A 26,094-nucleotide genomic window follows, 5' to 3' on the forward strand; every position below is an offset into this window, starting at 1 on the left:
GACAACACGTTCACTTCAAGAGCCAGCCCACAGAAACGTCCCGTGTTACACAGCAACTCTGTCTTCAAGGTCCCGTTCCAGTGAACTGCGAAGTGAAACTAAAGATTTTCCCAATTAAAAAAATACAAACCACCAGGTCAGTGCTGGAGTTGATCAGTGGGAAATCCTGGGGGCAGGACCGGCTCTGAGCTCGCTACACCAAACAAACACCCGTTCAACGGCACCATCAACAATAAACATTTTATTCACAAAAATAATTGCAAATCTGACACTGCTACAAAGCGGTGCTTCAGGTTGCGCTCTCATCAGTGGGAAGCCATTACGTAAATGCTCCAGAAATGAAAGCCACATAAAGAAAAATAACTTCACAGTTTATGAAAGGGGAAAAGGAACCCAAAGCCCGTTTTACTGCAGACTGTCAAAGCCAAGGCCAACTGCACAGACCAATGGCTCAATGACAGAATGACAATCTTCACGGACTGTAGCTGGAAGGGATGTGTAAAAGGAATAATGACACAATTGATTCATTTTCTTAGATAAATGAGCTATACTCCCGAATGCTCTTCAAAATTAATTTGCAAGGTCTTAACATTAAGGCTTAATATGCACTTCAGAAGCTGCGCATGGTTCCTCCTAATTGCTTGTCCAGTTTAAATCGCAAAGGTCTTTCCTGGTGGGCACGGGGCCATAGCAAAAACCCCATCGCTCTGCAAAATGCCTGACTTCACTGGGAATTAACACTGAGTCATTAGTAGCAGAGGTAATTTATGGGGAAACATTAACAGCTTCACTTTCAGGAGCGAACAGAACCTGCGTACTTAACAATAATAACGCATCTGCTCTTAAAAATCAACACTCAGACTCAGACCGGCTCCAGCAGAACTTGTGGCTGCAGGTGGAGCGTGTCCTCGGTCCATCGAGCAGAAATAAGAAAATGAGATTTTACTCCTGCATAAAGTGCACTGGCTTCCCTGCGAGAGGAGGACATCACCGTCACCACGTGTGAAACACTGTTAGCTCATGTGCTCAGTTTCATTAAACTAACAAACTGACCTGAAGTTGAGGGGAAAAAATAATGGGGAGAAAAGCACCTGGTAACTGACCCCAGCTCCTAATTTCCTCTCTCCAGGGCCAAGGGGACTGAGGATATGCAGGTTTTGGCTTTACACAAGAGCGAAGGTGACGGGTGGGACTGAATGTCCATGTGGTACGGCTGGAAATGCCGGTTTTAGGAAGTATTTATCAAATAAACTCGCACATCTGCGTCCTGCCCGTCACCTGCACTGTCACAAACTTGGGGACTGGAAACCCGGTGTGGAGGCTGCTGCAGGAAAGGGACACCGACATTAAGGGATTTAACTGCTTGGTTCTACAGGAGTTAAAATCTTTTGCTGAAGCAGATGAGCTCGCATGTGCAGTATTTCTTACATTCACAGCAGGGGGTTTTGTAAACACCCCATCGATTTGTTTTTCCAAGCAGCACCACTTGCTCTGGCCATTGGGAAAAATCCGCAGTGGGGACAGCAGGGAGGACACAGGGGGACAGGCTGGACTCCCAGGGGTGCCAGTATTGGGATATCCAGCGAATTCCAGCGAGGGCCAATGTTCTGCGCTGCTTTTTGAACACAGCAACCCCCGAGCACAGCTGCTGGTGTCACTGCACGCCCAGGCTGCAGACTTGGTACAGTAACATCAACGTGAGCTTTTCCTTTCTTAGGATGATCTTCAGATGGAACAGATCGATGTGGGGCAGCAGATCCGCATCCTCACCCCTCGGTGTCCAGGGGCTGATGGATCTGGGGGACAAACCACCAGGAGAGGCAGAACCCACCATCTGTTTTCAGATGAATTCCAGGTTTAGGATTCACCCAGGTGCTAATCCCAGCTTTACTCCTGGAACCCTACAGGAACCTCCAGGGTTGGCCCTGCAGCCTCCAGCCACATTTCCAAGTGACAAGGAGTTTCGGTTACGAACATAAAACATGTTTTAATTCCCCCTGCCATCCATAATATTTTTGGAACGAGTACATTAGATTAGTGTCATATTCAACATTCTTAAACAGAGACCCCCCCCAGCAAGATCCAGGTTAGCAGTTTGTTTGAGAAAAGGGAATATTGGGGGTTTTTTTAAAGCTTGTCTTAAAATCAAAGTGCAGATAAATATTTGCTTTGGTCCCTTTTGCTACATAGGATTTATCCCTAATATTAACGTGTTTCCACACTCCTTTAATTTACTATTGTTGCTGGGTTTTGCCCTTTTGTTTTTAGTTGTCTATATAAGTTTTACATAAATTTAGCTTTGGAATACACAATATATTCATCTTTCTTGGCTCCTCAAAATAGTTTTTTGAAAAGGCATGTAGACAAAAATATTTACTAACTATAAAGTAGAAAAAATACATTTGGCTTGCAAATAAGTGTCGTCTTCTTTACCCACTTATCCCACAAAATAGTTTGAAAGAGACCTTAGTTTTAGGGCAGTACCATTTGTACTAGAATCTCACGTTCCACAACAAAACCAAGGATGTTTTACCTGCAAGTACGTTGTTTTACCCACATAACACCCCACAATTAATGCAGCCACGAGAATTTTGATTCTCACAGCACCGTTCAGACATTGGAACCGTCACTTTTCAGGGACCGCTTTCTCCGTGGATACAGATGATGTTCAGCACGTCTGACCTCCCAGTTCTCTTACAGCTCTTCAATGCTACTGATGAATATTTTCAATTGACTTTAGAAGAGGCCCCGTAACAGCAGCCGCAAGTTTGTCATCACTGGTCAGGGCCTCCCTTTCAATGCCTGAAATCCGGTGTTGCAGCTGCCGTTCCCTGGGGACATCAGGATTTTGGAGAAGAAAAAGTCTAACAACTTGTGCTTGTACAGTGCATCCGTTTACCATCGATGTACAATAACTCGCTGACTGAGCACCCAGTGGCTGCACCACATCCTGGTCAACTCAATATCGCAAAATATTCCCAGTGAAATAACACATTCCAGCTTTTTCCCCCCAAAATACACCACAGATGTATATATTTCAATCCACACATGAGGTCACTCCTTTCGATCTTGCCCTTGGGGTCTGCAAAGAAACCCTAAACCAAGAACAAGCTCTTCCAGCACAGTTTGTTGACGTATTTGAAGAGATTCTTTACTCCTCAACAGCAGAAACATGCGTGTGGGTCCCTGGGGATAACACGGGGCTGGCTGACACCAAGTTCAAGTGTGGTTCTTCATGGGGTGCTCAGACCCAACAAGCATCCACACGAGGTAATTTGGCACCAGACGCTGACTCGAACGCAATCAAATCTCCAGAGGAAGGACTCACATTTGAAAATTAGGTCAAGAAGCGGAATTTCTTCCTACTAAAATCCTGGCACTCAAATACAGACCTCAGCTTCAAACCAGGACCGCTCCTGAAAGAAGTCAGGAAAAATGGGAACTTATCAACACCTAAAAAAACATTAAGAGCATCAAATCACGGTGTGACGAGTTCCGAGTTTTTCTCTGTGGGCTCCTGCACCTTGACAGACGCCATCTGGAACTGTGGCACGTAAGGCACAACGGCTTTGTACTTCAGGCTGCTCTGGAGAAACGCGTTTAAATCAGGCGGCGGATGCTGAAGAAACCCCCCATCCTTGAGTAGATCGGTTGGATGGAACTGACACATCACCCCGGAACTTTCTGTTAAAAAAATGTCATTTTCTCTGTTTTCCGAGGATGTTACCCCCAGATAATACAGGCTCCGCTCAGGACTGTCTCCGTCTGCGAAAGCATCGTCATGATCTGAAGGCTCTGAAAACCCCTCCGAAGAAATAATGGAAAGGGACAGAGACTTGCCGGGCGGGTCGGGAAACGCGAGGAACGTCCCGTTTCCCACCTCCCAGGAGCCGCCTGAGCAGGTGCCTGGAACTGAGGGATCTTCAGCTATGAAGCAACTTCGTAAATTCGTTTTCTGTTCATAAAGCCCACCTGATCGGGAGTTACTGATAACAGCAGCGTATTTAATATCAGACTGCCTTGTTTCTGCGCTGATTTGGTGATCCTGGGAGCTCTCGGAGAAGCTGCTGCTATTGAAGTGGCTGCTGGAACAAGCGGAGTCATGCTCAGGGTCTTGAATTTTTGTGAACATCGGATCAATTACCAAAAAATCTTGCGTGTCTTCTTTTTTCAAGGCTTTAGTGACGCTGATGTCCTCCAGCACGATTTCTGGTTCCAGAAGAAGAGGCTCAAATGACATTGCTTCAGGGTGCTTGATAAAAAGATGCTCAAAAGTTTCAGGCTAGAAGAAAAGATATATTTTAATGCTCATTGGTTATTTAAGAGATTCAATTCAGTATGAAGCTGCTGATTTTAAGAATCACAGACAAAACCCCCTAAGTAGAGGTAGAGAGCTGAAAATCCTCTTTATGTTTGTCTGTAGGTAAAGGCTGAGGGACAAGACAAAAAAGCGAGAAGCTGGTTGTGCACCAAGTGCTGCAAAGCGATGGTCTGTGAAGTGCTCGGCACTCAGCCAAGAGACAGCAATTGTGAATTTCAGGTGAAACCGAAGCAGCTGAATGATCCCGTTCATTTCAGCATTAATTAACATGCACATATTGCTAAACACACACACAAGCACTTCGCAAGACAAAGGTCTTATACCCTTAGACATCCTTGGCTTTTTATTTAGATTGTACAAACAATAAACTTCATCATTTACATGTCAACTCAAGTAACTTTCCCTGCTAGGATTATATTATTTGGAGGCAAATTCAGGTTTCCACAGTATTTTTAGAGCCTTCCCAGCTGTGTGCTTGAGCTGTAGGACGAGAAACCCACAGGGATTTGGGGGAAATGTGTGGTCTACTACAACCTAATGTATGTGCAATGTAAAATATACAATAGTGTGAAGTGACAGTAAAACTGAACTCCTGGCTGCAAAGGAAAAAAAACGACTCGAAAAACATAAATTTCCTAATGAATTAAAGACAAAACAAATAGATAAAAACAGATTTTGTGTATATTAACAAACCATATTTTACAGCAAGAAAGCTGCCAATACAACTTGGAACATGTCAAAATACTTAGACTAGTGTCCAATTATAGAAAGCATGCACTAACTTGGATATCTTAGGCTACAACTTTAGTCTAGACTAGTAAGGCCTGGGCCCTCACCTGGCAGAGCCACTGGTGGCATTTCCTACAATTAGCAGCTGTTTGAAGAGCTCAGCCCTTCCCAGGACATGGACACGTCAGGCTGGGATTTAACAATCTAATGTTAGAGATTATTCGGGCGTCTGTACTGATGTGGCCGCATGTTTAAATGATGACAAATTAAGTCATATAAATAGCGTGCACATTGGCATCTTCAGGAAAAAGCAAGCAAGCAAACAAAAAATAAAACCAATAATGCACAACAGACGCCCAGTTTCTGCATTCTCTGAGTGGCTGCTGCAGCCAACCGTACGTAAAAAGTTCAAAGGACCATAACGGGACAACCAAGTGCTTGTGGAAATAAGAGATTTGATCCCTTTGATGTGCCTGGAGTGAGAGGAAACTCCCAGGCTAGCTTGTAATTAGAGCAAATACTCAATTAGAAAAAAGAAAAAGCACCACACTTTCAAGTGAAGTCAACAACTGGGCAGATCTCGCACTCAGGATAAATCCCAACCCAGTTTGATGTCTCTGCTTCCCCAGGGCAGGAAATAAAAGTTATAACCACCAAATCTAAAGTGCTTCTGCCTGCAGAAGTAACAAACCGTGTTTCATCTGTAATATGGCACTTGTGCCTCATTTTTGTGAGAGCACTTTAGACTTTTGACAGAGCTACTTCCAGGATTCATGATATTTAAATAAATCGGCATTGTATTGTATCTGTGCTTCCTGTCTTTTGAATACAAATAGAAAAATCTTCTAACAATTCTGTATAGGCAGCCTGAGAGCCTGGTGGTTCAGTGGGCAAAGACCATGATTAGACTTCATAGAATGTCCATTCTCTGTTGAAATGAAATGAGATAAAATAAAAGATGAGAAATGAAACCTTCACTGGGAGTGCAAACTAAATACCTGAAAAATCTTCTGCCATTAGATGCCATTTCTTTTAGCAATAACAGGCCTGAATTTAGGTTATTGTCTCAGTGATTACCTGCTCTAATTTGTCACAGCTCATCACATCCCAGCTCCTGACTCACAGGCCGAATGGGGAAACAGTTCACCCAGCAAAGAATTTGCCCTTGATCCAGACCTGGCACTCACTGAGGTGCATGAGCCTCACACCTGTGCCATTCTGCAACTCATTTACTAATTGCTCTGAAATTTAAACACCCCCTACACATCCCAAAGAGGTGCTGGTCTCCCGTCCCAGCCCATATTCAGATATCATCATTTTCCAGCTGCAAGAACTGCGCATCGCGAACTGTGGAGGCTGTGAGTTGCTTCATTCAGTGACTCAGGCCAGGTCTAGTCTAAGTGATAGGTTGAGCTCAGTACTGAGCACCAGAGCCGGGATGGGGGAAGAAGCATTGCCAGGGAAATACAGACCTTCTGAAAATTAACTCCTTGCGCCCAGGAGCAATTCTTGGGGTTTGGAACATCTTCCCAAAACAGTTTCTTCATTCTGAAATATCAGGTAAATTGTGGAGTTAGTATTGTTCTCATCTGCTCTGCTGCCATCATTCACTTTTGCTGGGTCGGAAAAGGGATCTGCACCATTTTATTTACCCAGAACACTGTGACAATGAAACACGCATTTCACACATTATAGATAGCCAAAATTTAATAGAAGAAATAAAGAAGTGACATCCCAGCTGGCAGCTTTGCAAAATATAAAAGGTTTGGGCGGTCTTTGTTGAGTATATGACCCCAACCCACCTTCCACAAAGCCCGGAGAGATTTTCTTCAATTGGCTTTTGCTTCAGACCTTAGTTTGTAATGACAATTAAATCTGGAGCTCAGAGTGCTTTACAAATTCAAAGCACAAGACAGTCCTGACCTCGCCCACAGATCACGCTGCAGGAATACGGAGCGTGTGGCACAGGCCGACGTGACACTTGACAGTGCAAAGGGACAGCACCGTTCAGCACCCTGCTGTGAGTACACCAAACCCCAGAGGGCAGCGCCCCACCTGCGCAGGGTAACAAGCCCACTTTAATTCTCGGTGCTGTACTCCAGAGGCTCCACTGCCTTTCATACAGTCCATCAAATAGATGATAAAAATAATTCCTGGCTTTCCCCAGAAAGACTCAGTTGAGCAGAGCAGCAGCATCTCAGCTGCATCACGCTCTGCTGGGACGTTCCCACAACAAACAACGTACCTCTGGTGCGAAACCAGCAGCGCTCCAAGCAACAAAACCGACGTTGAAATAACTATGGGCAGAACCACAGAGAGGCTGGTGTTATTCTCATTCTCATATCCACCTGGAAATCAAAGGAATTCAGTTCATAATGCAGTGAAATAATTTGTCTGTGAACTAATAGTTTGCAACAGGGAAATAAACTGTAGAAACAACTACTTAAACACAAAAAACCCTTGATAAACAGTTTTATTGCAGAAAAACAAACTTTTACCTTGACAACTAATAGACTAAAAGGAATTATTTTGAATCTTGCAGTGCCTCCCCCAGCCCCTGTGGGAGGTGCCCACTGCTGCCTTGCTATTAAGAAGTAGAATCGGAGCATCTGAAACAAGTGTCAATGACCAGAGAAGGAAGAATCTCAGGGTCCCAGGATGAACTCTTAGTTTAGTGTGCGGAAATACAGATCCCTCGCTCAAATAATCCCACTGAGTTTGCAAATGAAAGCAATTAAATCACTGCTTATAGTTATATTGCAATTATTATTGCCTTTTTTTCTGATAAGATACAGACTTCTCCCACATTTAAAGTTTACCTTTACAAGCTGCTATTTCATAAACCACATAAAGATCCTGTAAGTCACCTTTGGTAAAATGATCTGTCGTTGTGGCTTTGCCAACTCCTCCAGCAAACACGGGGCACAGGCTGAACTGGTACTTCTCAACCAGAATAAAGTGATCTGGAAAGAGGAAATCGGCTTTTTGAATCAAAACTGTTGTCCTACTTTTAAAGAATTATCTCACAGAGGATCTGGTCAGATATCAGAGTTCAGATCGGCCCCGAGAGGAGAATCTTTTATAGATACAGACTTTAATAGCAGAAGATTAAAACTATTGATCTGTACTGGATAATCTAGCATTATTCTGTCACAGAATGAACACCTTTATGGAGCTAATGTAAAAATTTCTAAGATTAAAGCTCACCGGCAAATGGAATGCACATATTAACTTAGATAATTGTCTGCTGGACTCAATATTCCAGAATTTCACTGTATTGCTAAAAATGGCTTCATTCTTTGTTAACCTGATTATTAATGCGACATTCAGTCCTCTGATGATAATCGAGAATTACTCTACTGGTTCTTACCATAAAAGCCATCAGGGAGTGGGGGAAAAAGGGAATGTGAAAGCTTAATAATGCTACATCTTTCTGTTCCATAACAATGAACATATTTTCAAATGCATGCTCACCATAAATATAATATTGACTAATATTTGGAGGAACTCGCACCCACTTCAGCTCCTCTTCTTTGTTAAGGTGCTTCCATTCAATAACAAAAGATGTTATCGTGTATATTTGAGGCGAAAGCGTCCAAATGAGAAGCACACAGGTGCTGTTCACCAGGTACGCACGGAGCGACTCCACCGCGCTCACTGGCAGGAGAAGGAGAAAACAGCCGTGAATTACATGAGGAGATTTGTATAATACAAACTACACACACACAAATTACTGCTATGGCTTCAGCACTTTATCGTTTGCTTCTTAAATTTTTATCTCCTTTATAATAAAGCCCGATCTTCAGTTCGCATCAGCAGACATATTTCTCTTTAAGCCAGCAAAGCCTGTTTTACACCAACTAGTCCTGAATATTAAACAGATCAAGCTTCTGAGCAGACACTAAAAAAAAAAAAATCCTGATTTTCATGTGCACCTCTTTAATTGTCACTCTTTATCCAAAAAATTATCAACAATTGAACTGCCAACATTCAGCTAGTACAGCACAAACTGAGAGGCCATAAGCAAAATCCTATTAAATCACACACCACAATCACAGTCCAGGCGGACAAACACTTCCCGTGACATCTGCTTCCAACCACAGGGTTCCCAGAACACACTCACACACAGTATCAGAAAGAATTTTACCCATAAAAATGCTTGAAAAATTGCATTACAGCAGGTGAGTTTCAAGAACAGCACTAATGTTCACACAGTATTTGCGTATGAATGTTACACAACTGGAGTATTCAAAAGCAACAGCCTTTACTTTATTAATACAGCAGAGTGCAGCCGAATTAATGAGGAGGCTGCTGAGGAAGTAAAGCCAAACCTCTGCAAACTATGTACCCTGGCAGCCCGTCAGGTGAGCAGCCAGAGAAATGAGACCGTATTGCATTTTGGAAACAACAAAACATTCCCCAGCAGGAATGCTGGGTGTTCCCAAGACAAAATAGACTAAAGATCAGTTCTACAGTACTGTTTTATTTTTCTTCGATTAATTACTTTATATTCTATTAGTGAAGACAGCTCGGCGAAAGACAACTCTTTTCCCAACCCAAAGATCATTAAGACTTTCAGGCAGTGGAAATTTCATTTCTCAAATAGCTCTGCTGCTGAGACACAGAATCTGTTTCCCATATACAGCTGAACATTTAATCAGAAAGCATTTTTTCTTCTAACAAAGGTCATTTTATTACACAGAAAACTTTGCCCATAAGCATCCCAAGGATTCCTAACATCTTCCACATCTCCAAACAGTTACAGTTGGTATTCTTACCTGTGCTCATTTGCTGTGACAGAGTCAAATTAAAATTAATTGAAGAAACTCCCATTGAATTCATGGCTAAAACTGTGACGGCATGTGTGTGTTCAGTCCATGGAAATGAGCAGGTAGTGCTGTTATCCACATATTCTGACCACGTGGTGTTTCCTGATGTTTGATGCTTTACAACGTAGCGGCTCACGCTGCACAAGGAGCGATTCTGCATCAGTGGCTGCAGCAAACATTGGCGTTAATTCACTTCCCAGGCTTTTGTTTCAAAATCAAACGTTATTTGGGCAGAAGGCGCTGTTCCAATTTTAAGAAAACACGACCCAAGAAGGATATTCTATAGACTGGCTACCGTCCTTTTAGCAAAGGGAGTATAGTCCATTTAAAGACTTCATTTCTTGTCTCTCCCTCCAGCACCTGAGACACTCACTGCATTTCCAGTGCCAGGAGGGCAGGGGGGACAAGGAAACACAAACTTTTGGACTCCTCTAGTAACTCACTGTTTTATGTCAGAATTTTTCAGGATGGAAAACCCAGCACAGGTGACTGTTTGCACACCAAACACAGGCAAACAGGGGTAGGCAGTCACTGATGTACTTTTTTTCTCTGTCTGGCATTAACCTTTGCCTGCAGCTTTGCGCAGTTTGCAGGCAGTCGCGGTGCTGTTTATACGGGCAGCTGTTGGGAGGCAGCAGCACATTCTGCTCCGGGATCGAGGGCAGCAGAACTTGGCCGCTGAAAACTGAATCTCATTCTAACTTCCAGCCTTCAATTTCATGTTACTAATTTTTTTCTGACTATTAGAACAAACTGCATTTTAAATCTCAGTTTCATGGCATTTGTATAACTAAGACTGAAAGTGCAGACTGATCGGAACATGTTGTATAGCAGCGATACTTCAGCTGCGTTAGGACAAGTCCTCAGCACAGGACGGACCTGGACCTGCTGGAGAGGGGCCAGAGGAACCACAGAAATGATCCGAGGCTGGAACAGCTCTGCTGGGAGGACAAGCTGAGAGAGTTGGGGTGTTCAGCTGGAGAAAAGAAGGTCCGGGGAGACCTTATTGCACCTTTCTGTATTTAAAAGGGGCCAATAAGAAAGATGGGGACAGACTTTTGAGCAGGGCCTGTTGTGATAGGACAAGGGGTGATGGTTTCAAACTGAAGGAGGGAGATTCAGGCCGGACATGAGGAAGAAATTGTTGCCCCTGAGGGTGGTGAGAGCCTGGCCCAGGTTGGCCAGAGAGGTGGTGGATGAACCATCCCTGGAGACATCCCAGGCCAGGCTGGATGGGGCTCTGAGCAACCTGAGCTGGTGAAGATGTCCCTGCTCATGGCAGGGGTGGCACTGGGGGAGCTGGGAAGGTCTTTCCAATCCAAACTAGTCTATGATTTTATAAGTCAGACAGCAGGTCTGGTCTCTGCACAAAGGCAAGGAAGTCTGCAGCCTGTCCAGAGGTCTGAGGGCTCTCCTCAAGCAGCGAGGACTGCAAGACTTCAGGAATAATGGGCTGTTCCCCATTACATACAGTTTGCCATGGCTGCACCTCAGATGGGTCCACTCTAGCAAAATCAGCTCTTTCAGTCTGGAAACACACCTGCTACCAGTGAAGTCTGTGCTGAGCCTCACTGACCTCTCAACCCTCCAGAGCAACCACACAGCACTAGGGAAGTGTCTGTCCTACTGCATTACTATAAACTTGGTAATGCGTAGGGTTCAAAGTCAGAGCAAGGTGTGCCAGCTATCTGCAGGAAAGGCTACAGAGAATAAAAACAGAAAGGAGGAGGGGGGAAGTAACAAAACCAGGAGGGAGTAAAGCACAAGCCAGGCTGAGCAAGGGCAGCAGAACCATCTCACCTTGTGTCGCAGAATTACCATCAATAACCACCTGCAACCTCTACCAGCTCTAGTATTAGCCAAACAAGTGTCAGTAGCACAAATTAAGTCATATCCCAAATGCATACAAAGTCCCATCAACAGTGTCCACCCAAGTCTGCCCAGGGAAGCATGTGCTTGTTGTACTCCCTTTTGGGTGATTCTACCAGTGGTTTTTGGATCAAAGTGAAAAACCGAAAGGTCATTGCTCTCACCTTCCACAGGAGCGTAACATTTTTCTGCCTCCTTGCTGGATCTTCAATAATAATTCTCCAGAATTCAGGGCCCTGTAAGGGAGCTGCAAGATTGCAGAGTTTTGAACAAACAGCATCAGATCTCAATCTGAAGCCAGTCGGGCCACCCGAGCGCGCTCTGGAGCACACGTACCTTTGACATCTTTCACAAGCGTGTGGGCTGATCCGCTCCAGTTGCTCCAGTAACCTGCTCCAGTCAGCTCTCTGCACCGGACCTGAACAACATACTCAACGCAAAGTTTCTGAACTTTTATCACAGCTGATCTTGTTGGTGCATTTGAAACTTCGTAAAGCTGTAAACAGAAGTCAAAATATTTAGAGTAAGAACAAAAGGCTGTTTAGGCATCTGATACAAAACTCCTGAAAATGAACCCAATGAGAAAGTGCCCTAATCAGTAATATTCCTGTGCTAGATAATGCAAATGCTTGTAACTGTGATTCATCACATGCCACAAATTCCACAAAAAACAGTTAAGACACTAAATGACAACACGGCAACAATTCGTGCTTCAGTCTAGACTAAAAAAGACAGTACCTCCCATGTAATTTCTTCCCTGTTCACAGCGTACCGAATCTGAAATGTAAGATCATCATTTGCAAATATTGGGTTTGTCCAGCTCACATTCAGCAGCCCAACATTCCTGGTGATTTCTGCTTTAACGTTGGAGGGAGGAAGCAGCTTCACTAGTAAATGGAAAGAAAAATAAATAGTATAATGTCTGCACTAACATTTCTCTTTAAATCAAATCATCGTGGTTTACTCTTCCCTGTCCTGAGGGCGGCAGGTAACACATCTCTGCTATTCCAGGTAAAGCTGGACTATAACACAAATCAAAACAACTCCCCCATCCAGGCTGCCCGGCCCACTCACTGCAGATCAAAGCACTGCAGACTAAAAAAGGCAACGTTTGTCTCATGGGAAACTCATTCCAATTTGGACACAAACTAAAATTACTAAAAAAATATTAAGTTGAAATATAAAAATCAAAGTTTCCTACAGAATAAACACATAATGATCTATTTTATTATTCTGCTTTACTTCACATAGCCCTTCTGCGGCCTAGCTGCCATGTTTTCTCTCTACATAAGTTCACATTTGTGTCCAAAAAATACACAGCCCAATGAACACTCTGAGTCACAGACCAGATAATCAGATGTGCTTTGCACATTTTGCAGTGCTTGAAAACACTCAAGCACTGTTCCTGCCTCTTGCTTTTATACAAATTTAGGTAAATGCTCTATGTGTCACAAAAGAAACTTCGCAAAAGCACGCAAGAGGGTGAACAGTGCCTGGGATTTTAAAGGAATATATATAACTAAGTAATATAGATAGTGCTGCACTGTATCAAAGTATAAAGAACAGCTAATTGAAGACTTCAGAAAAACAACCAAGAACATTAAGAACAAGACTGCCTTCCTAAATATAATACTTGCATTTTCTGTTGTTGTCTTTGCAAAACACGCAATAGGATAAACATGCAAAGCTGGGTGTTTCATTTTAAAGAGATCTGGGTGTTTCATTTTAAAGAGATGAGCTGCAGTCGCAACCTGCTCCTATGCCAAGCAAAATGTATGGAAATAACATCTAATCCCATGTCTTTTAGAAGACAAAATCAAAACTCTTATGTCTGCATGTTCTTTCCATAGCCTAATTTATTTAAAATGCTATGAAGAAGTACTTTACCTACATCATATAAGGAATGAGATCCCAGGTCGCAAGTGAAGAAAAACGAGCACGAATCTTGACCTACCCACATCTGCTGGAACGACACAAGTTGGTGAGGACTCAAGTGTTCCTAGCGAGTGCTTAAATTCTATCCACATGGTATATCCAGATAAAAGAAAAATCGGCTGAAATGTGCACTCGTAAGAATGATTCTTCTGTAAACGGCATTCTTTCACCTCTGATTTTGGAGAAGTACTTGGAACGTCAGAACAATAAATTGTGCTCCTTGAAAGAGGAAAAAAAAAATTAGTTAACAAATTGCAACTATAAGCTGCTCATGGCGTCAGTAAAACAGAACTCTGAAGGCAATTAAAACAAATGGTGTCACTGGCACCATCTGGGGCTTTTTGATGATTATTTGGACAGATCTTGAACTTGAATCTGCACTAAGTGGATAAATAACACTGCAGTGTTGCTCCCCAAAGCTTTGGCTCTTTGCCTGAAACAAGCAGGACATGAAGGCTCTCCCCAGTGCAAAATATTTTGATAAGACACAACAGGAACAAACAGGTACGACAGGAACAGGTATCTCAAAACACTCATAAATCAGGTTACTGGTGTGGTAGGTGTTGGCAACCAGCACAGTAATGCAGATCCCAGCCAAGAATTCATTCCAGCTGGGAACATGACTTTCAAAATCCCAACTGGCATCCAGGGGAAAGCTGCCACGTGGACCCATCAGACACGTACAGCAAAGTCTCCAGGAGATGGAAATCCTATAAAAATATCAATTCTGAAGGGTGGTATTAAAATCCCACAGACAGTCAGTATCGCATCTGGCAACAGAAGAGAGGAGAGCTGCACTCTGGATAAAACAGCATGGGACATCTTATCGGTGATGGAAAGTTTTCAAATTTCTCCTAATTTCTCCCAAGCTTGCGCATGGCTCAGACTTGTGGTGAGAGCAGCCGCATCGGGTATTAGTTCCTCAACTGAACCACAAAAGTTACACTTGGCTGAATCCTCTGCCTGTCGACATCGCCAATACTGATCAAACCGGTGCCTCGTGCTTTGAAGGCTCAGCTGAGCATTCTCTGTTTGTCCAATACGTGCATTTCTGTGCTGTTTCTGTTGGCAGCACCGACTGCAGAGGAAGATGCAGCAACAGCCCAACCACAACAAAACCCCAGCAGCAAAGTCATCCCACCACACGGGTTTCAGTTGTAAAACAGAATTGCATCTGCAACGCAGAAGAAAAGCTCTGGAAAACCTGACATGTCTGATGTTGAAGCAACATGTCCGAGTTCCAGCCATCATCACGAGGACTTGTCTGTGTCTCAGCAAAACCCACCAGCTCCAACATATTTATGGTGCCTTCTAAAATTGAGCTCAGGCAATTAAAAAACCTGATGATTTCACTTGGTCCCAAGCTTATAAACATTCCAGTTCTTTTTGTGGTTTTGTTCCTAATATGCAATAGAACATTATGCAAGTTATTCTGGTGTTTTCATAACTAAACATTTTCAAACACCTTATGCTTCAACTGTTTGGTAGCCACTACATTCATGTGGGCCCCAATGATTTCTGGTTTTTTTTTATTTCTCCTCTTTCAGAACTTCCTAGTAACAAACCAAACAAAAAAGACCAAAAAGGTAGATCACAATAAACACTAGCATCTGGGAAGTGCTTTCAGTCTGTGTTAATGTTCACTGTTGGATCTAGCAGGAATGCTGTAACAAATGTACGGATTATCACCTCCTACTACAAACCAACATTTTTAGCTAAACCTGAACAGTGAAAAGTGAGAATAAAAACCATGTCTAGAGCAGCACAGTTTTTATTTCAAGCTCCCTGCCCAGAAGTACACTCATATTCATATTTGTGAAGATAGTTGAAACAGAACCTATTCCAGCAGTCAGTCGGTCACTAATCCTGCCCTAAAAGTCTCCACTTGAAATCTCGAGCATTCCGGTTATTACTTTAGTCCACAAAACCCTGAGAAATATTCACCTGGATACTATGATAGTCCAAAACTTCAGCCCACCTCCACCAGAAAGGACAGTCCAGTCTTCCAAAGGATTAGGCCGTCAGGGCTGACTGAAGCTTGTTTGCCAAAACCTTTGCATATCCAGTCCAGCAGTGCAGTAAAACTAGAGATATTTTTCTCAGAAAGGCTCATCTGTCTGTCTGTCTTGTTTATATAAAGACTAACACGGTTCTAGGAAACTCCTGAGCTCAATATATTAGTAACTCAAAGGGATTTTTTAGTTTCACGGGAAAACAATACTATCCCAGGCAGCATTTGTGCACAGAAATGAAGATAAGGGTGATCATTCCACTAATTTAATAATCAGTTTTCTATTTTGTAAACAATAATTGTTTGCCTCACACCGCACCCCAGGTCCCCTGCTCTGCCCAAAACAGACAAAATTAAAACAACTATTTTAAAACAATCTAGGCCAAAACATGTGACCAAACCCATGGAAACCAAGAAGTGCTCTGGCCACCGAAGATGCTACTTTCATAAAATTCCTTTTGTGAACCAAGATTCAATTCTCTCTCTACAAGCAAGATTTTTTTTCCATCTGGAATGAATTAAGTTCCATCCCTCTATTTTTATCTACTGTCTGTATATAGAAAAAAAGAAGATAGGAAATGATAGAAAAATCAAAGATTGAATGGAGATCTCCAGAGGTCTCTAGTCAAACCTCCAACTAAAAAGGGTTAAATTCAAAGTCAGATGAAGCTCCCAGGGTCCTGTCCGGTCGAGGTTTGAAAGTCTCCAAGGACAGAGATTCTACAGCCACTCTGGGCCACTGCTCAGTCACCCTCACTGGGAATGGTTATTTTTCCCTTATTTCCTTATAATTTGTACATACAAACAACTAGAAGAATAATTTTTATAACTGATACAAGCAAACACATGTACTTTAAGACAACTGCCTTCCAAACTGTACTGATGGGGTTTACAAATGCTGAAAAAAACCCTGCAAATAGAATCCACATTACATACTTGGGTATGTGTGGTCCCTTCTCTGCACACATAGTTAATACCTCTGCAGTTCCAGTTGGGAAAAAGTCTGGCACATTTTATAATCATATCTATTCCCAATTCTTTGCTGTAATAGTATTTCCAGAGCAAAGCTGTACGTACCTGTAGTATCTTAACTGCAAGGAACTCCCCAGGAGCACTGTGGTTGGGTTTGCAGACCATGTGCAAGTCATTTGAGTTAAGTACCCATCCGTTTCACAAGTGATATTAATATTCACATCTAATTAAAACACATGGCAAGTTTATCAATAAAGATATCACTGTTTAGACAAAAAAAAAAAAGCATTACAAGTCATAACTGCTCAATAAAAGCTAACTAGAGTTTAAAATGGAAATATTCTGACCTTACTATTAAAATGCACCAAAATGATAATTTAAAATCATCTGGAGTCTTACCTACTACATATAATTCAGCGTATCTATGATGACATTCCCTATTTTGATGACAACAGTATAATGTGTTATAGAAGAAACTTCCTCTAGGTTTTGTTGCTTTCAAGTTGAAAAGAGTAACTTTGCTTACGCGATCGTTCACAAGCGTATACTGACTTTCTGGGATTTCTTCTGCTAAATTCAGCCACCAAACAATCTTCTTGGACACTACAGTCTTGCTTTTGTTTTTATAGATGCAATGAAATGAAACGTTAGAACCAACACTGGTCAGTATCTTAGGAGGGAAGTACAAGACTTCAGCTGCACAGAAAAAAGGGGAAAAAAAAGAAACACACTGAGATTAGAATGTGAATCAAAAAAAAAAAATAAAAAAAAAATCATAAAAGTATATAACAATAGAAAAAAATATATTATCATCCAGATGTATTTCTAAATTTCCTACTTCTTAATTACTATTAACAACTACAGGGGAGACGGGCAGAGACGAGCCTTTGACTGTTTCCCTCCATAACTGATTTTTGTAAATTCTGTTAAAAATAATCTTTAATATCCTCAGGCAAATAGGAATTAAATGAGCAGAAAATCACGGGAGGGTACAGTGAAAGCAATCCACAGCAGCACAAGGGAAACATGGAATCATACAGGCTCCTGTAAACTAAATATTGGAAACTAGATTAACAGTGCTGCTTTCTACTCAGCCCACTTGCTTAAGGCATCAGGTTATTTAAATACTGTGACAAGTACTTGCAACCTCACAAGGGTTGGCTTCCGTAACTCGTCTCACAAACACACACACCACAAATTTTAAAATTGTAAATTTGCCCTCAGGTAAAAGCGAGAGAAGATCCAAATCGAAGAAGAGTGACATTTCAGTTTGAAAAAAAAAAAATTGCTCTTTTGAACCATGCAAGGATGTTGAAATCTCATGTTAGCTGAAGCATTACTGTAATAGAGGAACATCAATTTTGAGAGAATGGCTCTTTGGAATGGGGGAGAGGGGACTGAAAAAATATATATATTTTTAAAAATACTAATCAAGCTTTTCAGTAGTTATTAATCCCATTCCTATCAAAGCCAGCAGGAGATTAATGTCTCAAAAAACTTATTTTACAATCTCAGCAGTGTAGTTAATACCAAATAGTAGCAGTGATACAGTAAGTGATGCACCTAAACACAAAGAATTTGCAAAGCACGTAAACAAGCAGCAGCCCAGGCACAAGCGACAGGTGTTACAGGCCTGCTGAAAGGGAACGGTTTGCCAAAGATCAGCCCCAAGCCAGCATGAAAATCCTTAAAAGGGCAGATTTGCTTTCCCTGGTGGAGGAATCACACCAGATATTTTTAGGGTTTTTCCAAAATACAGGCCTTCTCAGCTAGCAGAGCAGAATTACAACGTTGTCAGAGACTTGAGTATTGAGTGGAGGTTAAATGCTGCCAGCTGTCTTTTGAAATGGAAAAACTCTTAGAGAAAGAGCTGCTTCTGGTGCTGAAGAGGTGTTTGGGGAGCAAGCATACAGGTGTCATGGAACTGAATGTCCAGTCTACACCCATTAGTCCAGAACTCTTTGAGTCCCAGTCATGTACAGAGGAAAGAGCAGAATCTTGGGAAGAGCCATGCAGAAAGAGAAGCAGAAGGGGAAAGAACTTCCACCGAGTTTTTCAGCCCCACTCACACATACTGCTCCTCCCTGGAGAACACACACTCTCAAATACTCTTTCCACAAAACAAAACAAACTAGGAAATTTGTTTTCTTCCAAAATATTACATACCGCACATGACTGTGCGTGACCTACCTCCCCAGCTGAGATTATACGGGGAGCTCCAGTCACTCCAGAAGCCCGGACCATGGCGGTTCCTGCACCGCACGTGAACCAAGTCTGAAGAATCGAGTAGCATATTGTCTACGGCCAGGGAGGTCTCTTGAGCAACATGAACCATCTATTGGATTACCAGACGTCATTATTGTTGTATAAAGCAACAGCAAAAAGAAAGATAATGGGGAACCAAAACTAATAGTTTAGAGAGTACTTTTCAGGCAGCAAGATGGGTAAAAAAAACCTTTCTTCTTTACTGTAAATTTGAATACAGTAGAGGTTGCATACCTTTGTGAAAAACGTTATTTCATTACGGGATGCTAATTAACAGCTGCTTTTTATTCCAGAGCCAGCTGCGTGGTAGCAAGAGAAAAAGCTAATTCACTAATAAAATCCATAAATATTAAACATATATGCAGGTATCATTGAATTTGGAAGAGAGTTTTGCCTTCAGATGTCACAGAACCTAGCATTTCATCCCAAAAGAAAGATGGGAGTATGTCTGTAAGACCCAAGAGGTCTTTCACCATTGTGTAGTGTCAAGTCCATCTTGGCAGCTTCACCACGCTGTTGATGTTTACCAGGCTCTACTGGGCACAGCAGTAGAACCAGCATGCCAAGGCCAGCTCCACCAGAGCCACGGAGGACAAGGACCGTGGTCAGAAATCCTGGGCTCTGGAAAGAAGGCCCCACCGACCTGCTCCATCGTTAGACCACGAGCAGAGCGAACTCACCTGCCAACTGCTTTGACCTGAGTTTGCAGAGGTCTTCACCTCGTACTCCAGCGGGTACGGCATCGGCTCTGGGTGGGACCAGCAGATCTTCACTTGACCTTCCTCTGTCATGTCTAGATGCAGGTTCAAAGGAGGTTCAGGCTTTACTGAGGACAAATTAATCGACAAGTTTACCACTAACCCTACTGCCTGTGACTGCTGGCAGTAATGGGTTTGTTTTTAGTGATTCCACATGAATTCGCTACGGTAAATCAAATCTTATTATTGCTTATATACCATCTCAAAGCAATTATCCTAGTGAAGACAACCAGTAATAAGTGATTTGGCAAGAGGCATAGCTTTTAAACACAAGTCAGTAACTTCTACATCACATTTTCATGAATTTTCCACCCCAGATAATGATGTCTGTTCTGCTGATGCCACCTGTTCTACTGATATCACCTCTACATTACACAAATATTCATAGTTTTACTTTCAAAAGAATTTTTAACTGAGCTTGGCAGAACACATCCTAATATTATGCATTTTAAAAATACACTGCACTAAGCAGAACAAACTAGTTATGTCATTTTAAGCACTGGCAGATGCAACTCTGAATTTTTATTTTTTTCCTGTAGCATATTTTAAAAGCAGCACGATGATACGTGTGACCTCTCCTATTCAGAACTAGCCCACTCAGAGACTTTTAACTTATTCTGTCTGCAAAGCACATATAGTTCTGAAGAAGTTTCTAAAACTTCAGCTTTTTTCCCCACAGCTGACAGAATCCCTGCCTTTGTGAAATTTGCCAAAATCCGCAAGAACTGTGCATATCGGATAGCAACATGTATCAAATTAATAATGTCAGTATAGTTTTAACTTGATTAAACACAGAGGAATGTTTTCCAACGTGGAAAATGCTGGAACTGTATGTGTAAGGAAGAAAGCATCAGGACAACAGAGCTGCTTGAGAAAAGAGGTAGTTTTATTTCCTAAGTAACTTTAGGAACAGCTTTTTTTTCCTCTCAATTTTAATTTAAGTCCTCAGTGACACAGACAGGTAACCTCCACCGCTGCCCCAGACTCAGGCACAAAGAGGTCATGATCAGAATTGGAAGCTCAGTTCTAACATCCTGGCCGTTACATGGCTGCTTTTGTACTAGAGCCCAGACAGGGATTAGGTGGCTACAAAACATGTTCAGCACCTCCCTGGGCAACTGAGACAGCACCAGGAGGCCTTTTCCTGCCCTGTCTGTGCCTCCTTCTCCTGCAAAGACATCCTGCTGCTGTTCTCCAGGAAAATCATGGAATTGTTTTGGTTGGAAAAGACCTTTAAGATCATTGAGTCCAGCCATTAAGCCAATGCTGCCAAGTACACCTCTACCCCAAGTCGCTGAGAACCTCATCTACCATCTGTTCAACCCCTCCAGGGATGGTGACTCCACCACTGCCCTGGGCAGCCTGTTCCAATGCCTGACAGCCCTTTGGGGAAGAAATTGTTCCCAAGATCCAACCTCAACCTCCCCTGGCGCAACTTGAGGCCGTTGCCTCTGGTCCTGGCGCTTGTTCCCTGGGAGCAGAGCCCGACACCCCCTGGCTCCAACCTCCTTTCAGGTTTCAGGTACAGGTCATCCTTACCTATGTCTATGGGCTTGACTGATGCCACAGGTGACCACAGAGGTGTCCCACCAACCGTCGCCTTCAGCCACATGATAAGCGTGTGGTTGAGTCCCAGGGAAGGCAGGTGACACTCACACCTGTCATACGCACTGCAGTCACACTGAGCGGCCACCACAGTCCCCTTGAGAGAGCTCGTAGACACATCTCCCAGTGACAGCTCTGATCTGCAAGGGAAAAAACAAACCTTAAACCAAAACAAACCAGTATTTCTTTCTATATTCTATCTCAATAAAGGATGTTTGTCCATCTGCATAAGGTTCATTTACAAAAAAACAATATTGAAAAAAGTTTAAAAGGCAGTGAGTGTAACCCATTGCTTTTACTTTGCTGCTTCTCCTGTTTTATATGTTTTCCAAGTTAAAATGGTTTCATGAAAAGTATTCCTAAGGTTTGACGGTAAAACGAACATTTTACAATACTGGGTGATACCTGTATTGAGTCGGGCCAGTTTCTGATTCCTGATGGTAAATATAAGGAGATAATTCATAGGCACACAAATTGAGTTTCCCTTACAGTGGACTAATTGTCTGCTCCCTGACACCCCATAGAGATTATGTTCTAATTCCTATTCATGAGGCAGTGAAGTAAAAGCTAAACAGTTTAACATTCCCTCCAGCTTCTGCTCCAATTAAGCATCACAAGCAATATAATAATAAAAAACAAGTATTCGAGGGAAAAACAAGTTTTGGAATAGCAAAAGGCTGAAGAACTCCACCATTCAGAACACATTGTAGTACTCATTTTCAGTTACTCTCTATTATTTTTAAACAAGAAATAGACTCCTGTGTCCTCAAGAAGTCTGTTCGATAGTGTGATGTTTGCCAGGAATGCAATGCAATGCAATATACACACATTCCTACTATTGTCTTGGACAGGCTCACAGAAAGTATTCAGTAATTAACTTACTGCATTTTGGTTTTATTGGTTCTCAAAGTAAAGCACATGGGACTATTTTTAACTGCATGTTTAGATGTAGTTTCAAGTGGAGGTTGCCTTTTTCTTCCTTTTTTCTATTAACACTCCTTTCTTATTTAACATACACCATTTTTTAATGACATAATCCACTGCAAAAAGATACACTTTTGAAGTTTAAAGTAACTAACAGCTGCATGGGCATAATATATGTTTCATAAACAGTTTAACCAGATTTTTTAGTAATACGGTTTCAATCCATTTTAAATGAAACAAGCTACAAAGTAGCATATACCTGATACAGGTAGTAATGCATTGTGTCTCTCAATGGCCACCACATTTAGTTAATGTCTCTAAAACACACAATTGTCTTGGGTCAGCTCCAAGAAGCAGCACGAAGACACCCCAAGCTGTTTCCCATGCACACGTTAGCACACAGATGCTTTTCAAGTACGTTTTACAGGCATTTTTAGAGCAATCCTCATGTGTGCGATTGCTCTTTCAAACGTGTTTTCAATCTCCATTTGCTTCAGTCAAACTATTCTGGATTTCTGAAATAAACACTGCCCAAGTGGGCACAAAGCTGCTTCTGTTCTGAGAGCAACCGCCAGTTCCCAAAGAATTCTTCATTCTCATTTTTATTCCACAGATACTCTTCAGACTGATTCAGACACAGACACACGTTTATGGTGTGCTGCAGGTATTCAGTGGCACGGGCCTCCTTAAAATACTGAATTTAATAGCGTGAACATTTTGTGGCCGAACTCCTTACAGCAGCAAAGCCAAGACAAATCCTAAAAGTTAAACCATCCTGGATTCTTTCCTGCTTTTGACATTTCATCCATACAAAAAAGCTTATGAACTGTTCTGAAGTAATTTTGGAATTATTTCTGTATAGCAAGGCTTTTTTTTTTTTTTTTTTTTTTTTCCCTAATTCAGAGAAAGAAATTGAAGTTACTAGACTAAGAACCTTTCTGTAGAAGTTTTAAATGGTTTTATAGTTGGTATGACTCATTGTAACACTTGAATTCAGGGAGGGCAGAGAACTCTACACTGGAGGAGAAGAAAGGACAAGATTTTCTGCCTTTTTTTTTGGTTTTAAATCAATTCCATATCCAGTACATTTAACCGACTGTAGAGCACAGGGGAAATGGGCATGATGACCCTGTAAGTTGTGCGGGTTTATATGAATGTGTAGTTTATATTTATTAGTGCTAATGTCAGTCAATACTGACATTCCTAAAATAATTTTTACCAGGACTCGTTGACTTTAGGACACAAGAATTATGGAACCTTATGCTGATGGTATTTGGCAGACATACAGTTTTTAAATTACTTGGAATATTTTTGTTTTTATACTTGTGGTTCCACTTCTTTCCCCTGAATTTCCTTTCAAAGATTTCGCAGAATTTGCTTTTAAGTTCTCTGCCTTCTCCTATTGCTCTCAGATTTCATTAGTCTCAAAAAACTCACACTCAATCCAGAAGAATGTAGTTTCATCAAACCGTTTCTTTAATCTGATCTATCTGGAATGCAGTTACCACCTCACCACTCCCCCCATCTTTCTCCTCTTCATTCCAAATAATTATTTTCATTTTTAAGCATCAAACTAAGCTTTGTAAAAACTGACTTTAGAGGAGCTTATGCTTTTAAAGCCCTCATAAGTTCAGGAGAGGTCAGTGCCTTCATTCAGTAGAATGAGATAGAAATTTTGGATACACTTTAAGCAACGAGCTACTAAAAACTGGAGTTTTCCATCGGACCTGCAGCTTACCGAGAGAAACTATAAATTCTGGTCCAACAAGCGCTTTATATCATGCAACAGTGACCAGACCAAAGCCAGATCCAAATTGTCCTGGGAAGAAGAAAAGTCATAGGGCTTATAAAATCTATGAGTATATGCTACATCCCCAGGCAGTTTTATAGTGCTGGCTGCTGGAATTGGAGAGATTTTCCTTAGCACAGAGCAGTAAGCAAAATCCACTTTGGTACTAAACATGACAACATTCTGTGAACGGATTCCTGGAGCCCACCTCTGAGATTCAACAGAAAACTAGTGAGCTTTACTGAAGTTTTACTGGCTGGAGGAGGGAGAATGTGCAAAGACAATGTGACTTTAAGCCGGAAACATGGGACTAAAGTGTAAGACGCTGCAGAAGAGGGGAAAAAATAAATACCACATGCCTGGAACCACAGGAGTAATTACCATTGCAACAAAGGCACAAGTCCAAGGCTTGTTTTTCTTCTCTAATCCAAACACTCTTCAGTTGTGCACAGACAGTTCTTTTAGTCAACACCTTACGCTAACACCTCCTAAATGTTTTGTATTTTGGTGCACAAATCAACACTACTTCAGCAGGTATTGTTACTCAGGCTAAATTAATCTGTGGCCCTGTGGAGCTTTCAGACTTCAAGTTAGAAGCCGCAGGATGTCTTTACTGACATAGGAGTTCACTGAACTATTTAGGTAGCCAAGTTGAGGCATGTAAGAAATAAGGCCACCATTGCAACTTTGCTTTCAAAATTTCTGTATGATGTGTCTGCGCAAGCTCTACCTTGACAGGAACTCACAGAGCAAGGCTGTCTGGGGTTCTAAGGCTTTTCAATCATTATCTCTCAATATATTGGATATATAGTAGCTCTAGGACAATACTTATTTGAACAAGCTGCTCCTTTACACTGCAGAACATCTGATGACTGCCCAGCTGATGAGAGGACAATTCTCTAATGAAAGGTTAATGCAGTCCAGCTGAAGAAGGCTCAAGGTATAATCGATGCACTCAGCTAAGACACCAGTCTTGAGGCAGACTGCAAGATTTATCCTTAGAAACATGGGAGTCTAGGCTCAGAACTAAAGGAGAGCCTCACAGGTACTTCAAACAGGTCAGAAACATGAGTACACCCTGGACATCACCATCTGCTGAAAGGGCAAATTGTAATCAGTGCTCAAAATTAAACTGGGAGCATTCAGTTGTGTCACCACAAAAGGATCCCTAAGGCTACATTATTTCAGTCAATGTAATTAACCATCAGGGTTTACAGCATTCCTAGAATACATACAGCTGCGAAGATCATTCACTTTTGGTAGAAAATTAACCTAATTTGTCTAATTAAGTTTCAAAGTAATCTTTTTCCACCCGAAGACATGCTGCCAGGGAAGGGAAAAGCCCCATCATTCCTCTTGCTTAAGCCTCTTGCAGAACACTGACAGAGATTTGCTCTGCAAAGAACAGGACATCTTCTACTCAAACTAACTGAGTACTATTTAGAAGCAGGCGAACAGTGGATGCCTTCAATAAGACGATACCTCTTTAATGCTGAAACAATTAAAAGCCCTTGAGGACCCAGGCGTTTTCTTCTAGGTCAGTATTTTTGTACCTTGCCTGTCCTATATGTGAGAATTCTGGCTTGATCTCCAGACTCCTAGGGAGTAACACATGCCAGGGATGCATATTTTTAAAACTGGGAATGTTTTCAAGGTATTTTGGCTCATGTGAATAAAATGTTAAGGTATCAGCAAGCCAGCAGGGAAAGCTGTCACCTTACCAACATCTGAAATGCTCTGCTAGCTGTGCCCCAAGAACACAGGGACCCTAAAAGAAAAATATTAGTATGAAATCTGGGTAGTGAAACAAGTTCCAATGTAAGGGACCGCACTGCATCTCGCCCTTGCAGCAAGAAGTAATCAAATACACAAATGCCACAAGGACTCCAGTGAGTCTATAGGGCCTGCTTTCATAAATTGCATGACACTTACTGAATTCCCTTTGTAATACAAAGAACCTCTTCATCCCAGCTGGGACTTGAATCTGCTGTTCCACAGCCATCAGGCATACAAAAAAAAAAAAAAATCAATATAGAGATTACTATACTGGGATTACTGGCAAAGATTTTCCTATTGCTGTTGAGACT

General features: G+C 42.0%; 1 protein-coding gene across 1 annotated transcript in view; it reads right to left on the reverse strand.

Moving 5' to 3' along the window:
* Positions 1-228: 228 nt before the first annotated feature.
* LEPR (leptin receptor) overlaps positions 229-26,094 on the reverse strand; it is a gene marked incomplete at its 5' end in the record, with an annotated part of 36,933 nt that continues 11,067 nt past the window's right edge. The window contains 15 exons of the mRNA XM_082053142.1: positions 229-4,282; positions 6,523-6,598; positions 7,296-7,398; positions 7,918-8,013; positions 8,525-8,707; positions 9,829-10,045; positions 11,913-11,995; positions 12,085-12,244; positions 12,487-12,635; positions 13,703-13,902; positions 16,772-16,889; positions 17,066-17,362; positions 18,857-19,001; positions 19,612-19,757; positions 21,229-21,434. Of these exons, the coding sequence (XP_081909268.1) occupies positions 3,479-4,282; positions 6,523-6,598; positions 7,296-7,398; positions 7,918-8,013; positions 8,525-8,707; positions 9,829-10,045; positions 11,913-11,995; positions 12,085-12,244; positions 12,487-12,635; positions 13,703-13,902; positions 16,772-16,889; positions 17,066-17,362; positions 18,857-19,001; positions 19,612-19,757; positions 21,229-21,434 (2,983 nt within the window). The 3' untranslated portion in view covers positions 229-3,478. The remainder of the gene's footprint in view (positions 4,283-6,522; positions 6,599-7,295; positions 7,399-7,917; positions 8,014-8,524; positions 8,708-9,828; positions 10,046-11,912; positions 11,996-12,084; positions 12,245-12,486; positions 12,636-13,702; positions 13,903-16,771; positions 16,890-17,065; positions 17,363-18,856; positions 19,002-19,611; positions 19,758-21,228; positions 21,435-26,094) is intronic.

Source organism: Streptopelia decaocto (genome assembly GCF_964273445.1).
Source record: "Streptopelia decaocto genome assembly, chromosome: 5".
Lineage (NCBI taxonomy): Eukaryota > Metazoa > Chordata > Aves > Columbiformes > Columbidae > Streptopelia > Streptopelia decaocto.